Source organism: Geospiza fortis, unplaced genomic scaffold (assembly GCF_000277835.1).
Source record: "Geospiza fortis unplaced genomic scaffold, GeoFor_1.0 scaffold305, whole genome shotgun sequence".
NCBI classification, from domain to species: Eukaryota; Metazoa; Chordata; class Aves; order Passeriformes; family Thraupidae; genus Geospiza; species Geospiza fortis.
Window position 1 is genome coordinate 446282 of NW_005054604.1, and position 8677 is coordinate 454958.

Below are 8677 nucleotides of genomic sequence, written 5' to 3' on the forward strand. Positions count from 1 at the left end.
ACACAGAGCAGGGAACCCAAAATCCTGTCAGAGATGCTGTTTATCACTCTTCCTCTTCCACTGCTCTTTTCCACATGCCAAGTGCCACAGAGTAGGGAATTCTCCCACCAAATCAAGCTCCTGGGGCATCAGGATGTCACCTGTTTCCTAGGAGGAGTTTTTCCAATCCCCCATATTCAGCTCTGGCATTACAACTGATTAATGCTGCAGCACTCGATTTGCAAGTCAAGTGTGCCTACAAATTATTTACAAATCATCCCCCTGATCTGACAGGCTTTGTAATGTCAATGGATTCTTCAGGCACTTCAGTGCTTGTGACATTTAGATCTGCAGGCAAGCAGAAGTGACAATTTTCACAATTCATCCCTTCCAAGTCTCAGAGTCTGCAATCAATGACAGCGAGATTTTGTAGCTGCCAAAAGTTCTTCCTTCCTTTGCTGAATGCTTGCAAGTTTATTTGGGGAAGGATACATGACACAGTTTTATAGAAAAGTTGAGTTTTTTAATTCACACTGACTTTGAGGGAGATGGGGAAGAAACCAGCAGGTGACCAGCTTCCAACAAAACTGCAGGGATTTACAGGAGCCATGGAACAGAATATTTTTAATGCTGGACTTCAGGTGTGATTTGGCTGTGTGGAACTCACATTTTTGTACAAGCTCTCATTTTAAAGCCAATTCCAGTGTTACACCTCAGGGCTCTCCAAGGCCTCCCCAGCTCCAACAGCATCACTAAGAGATGCACTCACATGAGATAAATATCCACAATAATCTCATTATCCATCAGATATCTCTTCTGGGATACAGTGCTTGAGCTTGCAGGCCATAAAGGTTTGCTGCACAGAGCTGACAAGCTCCATCAGCACCATGATGTGCAGAACTGAGCTGTTAGAGCCACAGCAATCTTCAGGAAGGCGGCAAAACTCACATTTCTGAGACTAGATGTTTTCATTTTCATACAGAAATATTTGTCTCCAAAGACCACTTGATTGTGCACCAAAAGAAGCACAAAGTGAATGCAAACTCCCATTCACGCAGAGCTTTTAATGCTCCCACTCACCCTGAACTCATCCATCATGGGATCCTCGGACTGCTTCAAGTAGGAGAGGTCGAGTCTCCGCTGATAATCCTCCAGGTGCTGCAGGAAATGCAAGGAAATGTCACTTGGAGAAACAGAACTGCCCAGAGTGCAGGAAATGCAGGGAAATGTCAGAACTGCCCAGAGTGCAGGAAATGCAGGGAAATGTCAGAACTGCCCAGAGTGCAGCTGCACTGCTGTGCCCAGCCCTGGGTGCTCACTCTGGCCCTCTCACCTGCTTGTTCTCTGACTCTTTGACAGCCTGGTTCACGTGGTTGAGGATCTGGCGACAGTGATCTGCTGCTTTCTTGACTTTCTCCTTCTCCTCAGGCAGCTCTGCAAGAATAACACAAAGTGGGACAGTGTTCCCAGCAGAGGTTGGGCCAGCCAGGCCTGCACTTTGTCCTCAAACTGGACAAAAAGGAATTAAACTCACAGAGAAGTCACCAACAAAAGCACAGCAATAGTGATAGAAATGAGATTTGTGACAGGAGAGAATTGATTGTGACCTGCACATCATTACACATAATGCAATTGTTACTCTCCCTTTTTTAGGGCCTTGTGACAACTACTCACAATAATCTGAGAGACCCAAAATCCTTATAAAATCCTTATAAAATCCTTACTGAGAGTACAGGCACAGGTGAACCCATCAATTCTCCCCAGCAGCAGCAGCCACACTGAGAATTCACTTAACAGGAACATCACCCAGTACATCAAAGATAATGGAGTGTCACATGCTTTCCTAATTAGGATTAGAGGGAACTTGTAGCTGCAGTCTATTTTTATGAGTAATGAAATTACCCTGCAGCAGGTATCAGATAGTAAAGCTGGGAAGGCATTTTGTGCTGTTATTTATCACATTTTTACCTGTTGTGCTGGAAGTATCTTTCAGTGTAACAGATCCTAATTAAACCCCACCCTCTGCAAGAGCATGGGGACATTCTATGCTGCTTTAGAGGTTTGATGGAGTCACTTATTTCACACTGAATTTCCTTTTTATTTTCCTAAGGAGGAACCAACACTGATTTTTTCTTTTTATTATTATTTTTTACACCTCCTGTGCAGACAGCAGCAGTGAGGTCGCAGTGAAAACAGAGACACATAAAATTAAAGTGTTATTTAGCACATTTACCTAAAAAACCTGCTGAGATGGGTGTCTGTCACAGACAGCTTTTATGAAAAATCCTTTCCTGAGGATTTTTCCTCCTGAGAAGCTGAGAGGCCTCAGGAACAAAATGGAAACAATGGTTATCTGCTGCTGTGGTGTGCAACAGGTGTATCTGTGATTGGTCTCATGTGGTTGTTTCTAATTAACGGCCAATCACAGCCCAGCTGGCTCGGACAGAGAGTCCGAGCCACAAATTTTTGTTATCATTCTTTCTTATTCTATTCTTAGCTAGCCTTCTGATGAAATCCTTTCTTCTATTCTTTTAGTACAGTTTTAATGTAATATATATCATAAAATAATAAATCAAGCCTTCTGAAACATGGAGTCAGATCCTCGTCTCTTCCCTCATCCTCAGACCCCTGTGAACACGGTCACAGGTGCCCAAATCCCAGTGGCAAGGCTTTACCTGTGTATTTAGCAATGTTATCCAGCAGAAGGGGGTATTTAGTCAACCTCTGCATCTCTGTGGGGATGATATCCTTCAGCTGCAGCCGCCGGCACAGGGGATTGCTCTCAGCATCCTAAATTTCAACAAGCACAATATCTGCATTTGTCATTTTTATTAAGGCCATAATTACCTGAATGCACAACATCTATTCATCACTTAAACATCTATTACTTCACTTTCCAGTAATTAAATACAAGACAAGAGATGCCAAGATCTATCACTCAGACAACACATCCCCTCTCCATCTGCAATTACCCAGAGGAAAAGCTCATCACAGCAGCAGTGCCTTCCTCCCCTCATTACTCCCCATGGGCATGGGCCCATCCCCAATCCATCTCAGTCAGCAGCTCCCAGGGAACACATCAGTTTGGGCTTTCAGAGTGCAGCAAAACTCAGGATATTTGTCAAGATAATCTCCCCTGTACTCGCAGAGCTCCTCCCAGCCTGTGCTAATGGAGATAACGTTCTGCAAATGCCACACGGACCCACAGCCCAGCCCTGGCAGGCAGAGCAGCTGTGCAGCATCTGCCTCCTGCTCCTGGCACTCTGAGCACTCTGCCCAATGGGATTTGGGATCCTTGGGCAGCAGGCACCTCGAGGGGGATGGCATCTCCTGCCTGGGACACTGAGCTGCCCTGCATTCCATCAGTGCTGCCCAGAACTGAGCGCTCCTCCCTCCAGAAACCACCAGGAGAGATAAATACAGCGCTGGACGTGGTCCCCAGCTGAAGGCATTGTTAGGCATGACATCATTAATTAATGGCATTAGTTATCAGAACTTTATCTAGGAGGATTCACTGGGCTGTGCTGAAGTTACTCCAAGCCTGGTGGAGAAAACTCAAAAGCCTGGTGGAGAGAACTCAGAGCTTAGGTGAAAAAATTCAGAGCTTAGGGGAAAAAACTCAAAAGCCTGATGGAAAAAACTCAAAGCCTGGAGGAGAAAACTCAAAAGCCTGGAGAAGAAAACTCAAAAGCTTGGTGGAGAAAATTTAAAGCCTGGTGGAGAAAAACTCAAAAGCCTGGTGGAGAAAAACTCAAAGCCTGGTGGAGAAACTGAGAGCTTAAGGGGAAAAAACTCAGATTTTGGTGAAAAACTCAAGGCCTGGAGGAGAAAACTGAAAGCCTGGTGGAGGCAACTCAAAAGCCTGGAAGAGAAAATTTAAAGCCTGGTGGAGAAAAACTCAAAAGCCTGGTGGAGAAAATTTAAAGCCTGGTGGAGAAAAACTCAAAGCCTGGAGGAGAAAACTCAAAGCCTGGAGGAGAAAACTCAAAAGCCTGGAGGAGAAAACTCAAAGCCTGGTGGTGAAAAAGAGAGCTTAGGGGAAAAAACTCAAAAGCCTGGTGGAGAAAAACTCAAAAGCTTGGTGGAGAAAACTCCAAGCCCTGTGGCAAACCCACCTGCACGAAGGTCTGGAAGCGCGAGTCCTTCTTCTGGCGGGACTTGATGACCTCGAGAGCGAAGGGCTGGTTGCTGCAGAAGGTGGCAGTGGCAAGTTTCAGCTTCTCCTCTGCTGCTCCACTAAACTGTGCCAGAAAGCCAAAAAAGCCAAGTTTAGACAGGCTGGAGCTCAGCAGGCAGAGCCACACAGGACTGGGATCACCAGGGAACAAAGGAACTATTGACAAAAATGAGGAGGCATTTCTGCCCTGGTTTAAGGCTTTGTCTTCCCAGAGGAGACCTTTCCATCCCAAACTCTTCAGTTCTCCTGAATCCAGCCCTCCCACATCCCAGAATCCCAGACTGGTTTGGGCTGAAGGGGATTTTAAAGGTCATCCCCATCATGGGCAGGGACACTTTCCACTACCCCAAAACATCTTGAACACTTCCAGGGATAGGGCAGCCAAATCTCTCCATGAAGATCTCAAAAGTAAAGCCTGTAGCAGCACTATAAACTCCAAATTTATACATTCTAAGATTAGAAATCAGTATTTCTGATTTTTTTTTAAACTGCACCGCAGGCAACACCAGGCTCACACTTCAGTGTTACTGAAATAAATCGTGCCACTACATTTTTCAAAATCCCACTCTCACCTTTATGTACCCAAAGTACCTTTCTATTCTACCCACACATCTTTAGGATATTATTCTTGTGCCTTAAATGACTCCTATTCCAGTCAGATGAAAATCCTCTGAGCTCCTCCTGCTTTCCTTCCCCCCTCATCCTCCAGCTCTGTTTTGGCTCCAGGACTCTCAGCCCTTCAGCTCCCATTGCTGGGAAATTACCTCCTCCAACCTCTGGCTCTATTGGTCATTCCATGGCACATTATTTTCAAATAGAAGAAATATTAAAAGAATTTTACCCAGGAGAGCAAATCTTCCCCAATTTGGCCAATGACAGAAGTCTCGTTTCTTTTCCGGACAGATTTCATCTGATCGTTCAGTGCAACTTAAAAAGAAGGAAAAAAAAAGGTAAATTTTATTAATAGTGGTCAAAATGCTGGCTTAATTTTCAGCATCTAACATAAAAGCTGTTCTAGGAGAAGATCAGATTTGAAATCATTTTAATTAGCTAATAAACAATATCGTGCAACTTAATAAATTTAGGATATCTAATGAAATGTAACTCCTTTGCATTTGTCTCACCTGGCTTCAAAGGACCCCTAAGAACCATTCCAAACTCATCTTTTCTGAGGCTCAATATCACTTTTCTATCAACAGGAATAATTCAGAAGCCACAAAACCACACAACTGATGATTCAGTGGCTGAAATTCCTACTGTGAGCAGTCCTGTCCCTAAACAACGAGGAAGGGCCACCTTTCAGAAACAAACAGACATCAATCTTCATAAATCTGTTTTCTGCTCTCCTCAGGAGCAGCTGTACCATCTCAAACCCTGGCCCATAAAGCTCAATGCTCTTTTATCAAGCATGAATCAACACAGAAAAGGAACACTGGACACAATATTCCTCGTGAAAATATCTTTGTGAATCAGAGATGGAACAACGTGTGAACAAAAGCGAGCACAGGACAGTGTCATAAAGAATTCTGCTCCATCTGAAATACTGGATGAAGCTGCCTCATGTTCCACCACTGGACACATGATCCCTCATCAAAATATCTTTGTGAATCAGAAATGGAGCAAGTGTGAGCAAAAGCAAGCCCAGGGCAGTGTTGAAGAATTCCTGAAGAATTCTGCTCTATGCTCAAAAATTCTGCTCCACCTCAAGCACTGGGTGAAGCTGCCTCATGTTCCAGGGTCCCTTTACTTCAATTTTTCAGCCACTGGAAGCCCAAATTCCAGCATCCAGCTGCTCCTACCGTGCAGCCCAAGGATGTCCTCGAGGTTGGAGAAGATTTTCCTCTTGTCGCTGGAGCTGAGGATGCCCTCCCTGGTGACCCTCTGGTAGAAGACGTTGTGCAGGACCTTCAGCGTGCGCACGTGGGCTCGCTCCGTGTAGAACAGCTCTGGGGACACAGGGAGAGCACGATGGCAACTGTGCAGCCACAGGGCAGCTCAGAGCAGGGCCCTCAGCAGCATTTCCCTCCCTGGTCCATATTCCAGGCCCTGCTGTAATTCCATGTTTGGACTGTTTGGAAAATTCCATCATTTACCGCAAACCAACAGCTCTGAGCTCACAAATCCACACAAAGGTTTCGGCAGGAGCTGCAACTCCAATCTGAAGTTTGGGAGCAGCATTTCCATCACCTGCTTGCCAAAAACCCAAGCTTTTCTTGTTTTCTTTTATAGAACATATTAAAAACCTGGCCTTTCAGTGCCTTAATATTTAATAACCACTTGATATTGTTTATTTCTCCTCTAAGGACTGGATCAATCTCACCTCAGGTTACTTCTCACTGAATCAATCTCACCTCAGGTTATTTCCCAGTAACAAGCACAGGTTTCACACTTAAGAACTCTTCAAACCAAAAGTTCTACAATTCTCCAGCCATTATTTCACAAAAAAAACCTAATTGTAAATTTTTAAGAACTTCAAAGCTGCAGGGGAAGGTTTCAGCTCTGAGCTTGGCCAGGTAGGACAGAACCCCCATCTCACCATTTATCACTTCCTGACGTTTGATTTCGTAGGGTTTGAGCCCCATCAGCACCTCCCTGCTCACAAGCTGCTGCCAGTTGGGAGGGTCCATGTCCATGTCAAAGTCATAGAGCTCATCCTCACTCTGCACATCTGCAAAGCCAACACTGTCCATCCTGATGGGAGGAGAAAAAAAGAGTCAGTTAATTCCCATTTCAGGGAAAAGCTGAGTACATCAATCAGCTTTATGAACACACTGTCCCTGCCAGCTGGGGGCTGTTTGATGCCTGAACCTCTGGGCACATTCTCTAATGTTGCCCTTTACAGATGGACTGTTCTGACAGTGTTTTCATAACCCTCCTTTTAATGACACAGATGAAATCATTTGCAGTCAGATATCGAGGCAGTGAAAAGGGCAGGTTACAGTTTCTTGCCTGAGTCTATCTGCAGGTACAGAACCAACAGCAACACAGGTTGAAAAGGAAAATAGGGATCTCTCTACTCCCTAACCCAACTGCCATCCATTTAAATCAGTGGATACAGCAATCATTCCACTTCACTCACAGATCAAAGGGGTATTTTTGCATATGACTCGCTCCACCTGCCCTGCAAATGGCTGCCAGTGTCTGATTTCGTGTGTTCTTAAAGAAAAGAGATCATGCAGACAACTGTGCTGCCTCAGAACAAAGAGCACTGCTGCATTCTGCTTCATAACCACTTGAAATCCAAACAAATTCAGTCAAGTTCAAACATCTCTAAGCACACTCACTTGCGAAAAGGCTTCGGTGTTCCCATGTCAACCATCCTGCAAGGAAGGAAAGGAATCATTAGGGAGCTTGTGCCTGAACTCCTCCCTGCTCAGAACAACTTCAGAATGGAGGTCTGAGCTCCAAGGCAGAGCATTCTGTCCCCTCTCCTGACAGTTTTCTATCACAGCAGAGACAAAACCCAAAGTTTCCTAATTCCACCAACAATATTTAACACAAACAATGTCACTGTCATTTTATGCACTAAATTTCAGCAGTCACTGACAAAGCTCACTCTACAATGATCTTTTCCAACCCATTCCAAGCTTTCCTGATTCTCTCCCAAGGCTCCCTCAAGCACCCAGAGTTACCTCTCAGCCTCTCCCTCCTCCTCCTGCAGGTTTTCCAGAGGAGATGGGAACTCAAAGGTGTTGTTGGGGGTGCGGGGGGTGCCATCCATGGACTCACTGGCAGGTGGGGCTTCCCCAGGCTGCTTCACACCTGGACACAGGAGAAATGTGAAAGGTGAGGAACCAAGTTAGAGGACACCAGAGAACCTCCCAGCTTCTCCAGAGCCTCTTGATTCCAGCTTCAGAGCTGGAGGAACTCGATTCCCAGGGCGGTAAGAACAAGTCTCAGTGACAAAAGCTTCAGGTGGCACCTGCTGGGTTTTTCCTGTTGGATGATCCAATGCCACAGTAGCAGAACCCACTAACAACCCCTGCTGCTCGTGGCAACATTCCCTAATTGAGGAAAAGCTGATTAAGGTGAGGAAGAGCAGCTCCAATGACATCAAAGCATTGCCTAATTAGCCCAGCTCGTTGCATCAGCGCTCTGCACATCCTGTTCACAGCACACAACCTTCCAACCACTCTTCATTCCACCCTACCTGTGTCACTGTCCTTGCTGCCCTCTGGAGAGGCAAAGGGCCCCATTGCCAGGGGGGACATGGGGTTGGCAGGGGCGTAGGGGGCATCTGTGCCATCGCTGGAGGAGCCACTCTGGCGCGTCTTGCTGGACTCAGGGGGCTCTGGGCTCACAGAAGAGGCTGTGGGTGAGTGCTTGGGGTGCCTGGGCTTCTGCATCTCCATGGCCCTGCCAACTGGACAGAGAGAATCATCACCCTGCTGAAAGCACCCCTGCAGCGCTGAGAGAAACAGCATTGCAGGGCCAAAGAGGTTCGTGCGTCTTCGAAGTTGGGTTTTAACAAGAAGAAGTTTAAAATCACTGAATCCTACTGAAAACCACTCAGTCCTGCTG

General features: G+C 45.9%; 1 protein-coding gene across 1 annotated transcript in view; it reads right to left on the minus strand.

The window, feature by feature from the left end:
* The window catches only part of ARHGEF12 (Rho guanine nucleotide exchange factor 12), a 37444-nt gene that overhangs the window by 14444 nt on the left and 14323 nt on the right, over positions 1-8677 (minus strand). Inside the window, exons 18-27 of the mRNA XM_014310884.2 lie at positions 8307-8519; positions 7789-7918; positions 7441-7476; positions 6693-6847; positions 5956-6102; positions 4998-5083; positions 4095-4220; positions 2655-2769; positions 1313-1413; positions 1060-1137 (exon numbers count right to left, since the gene is read on the minus strand). Coding sequence (XP_014166359.1) covers positions 1060-1137; positions 1313-1413; positions 2655-2769; positions 4095-4220; positions 4998-5083; positions 5956-6102; positions 6693-6847; positions 7441-7476; positions 7789-7918; positions 8307-8519 — 1187 coding nt within the window. The remainder of the gene's footprint in view (positions 1-1059; positions 1138-1312; positions 1414-2654; positions 2770-4094; positions 4221-4997; positions 5084-5955; positions 6103-6692; positions 6848-7440; positions 7477-7788; positions 7919-8306; positions 8520-8677) is intronic.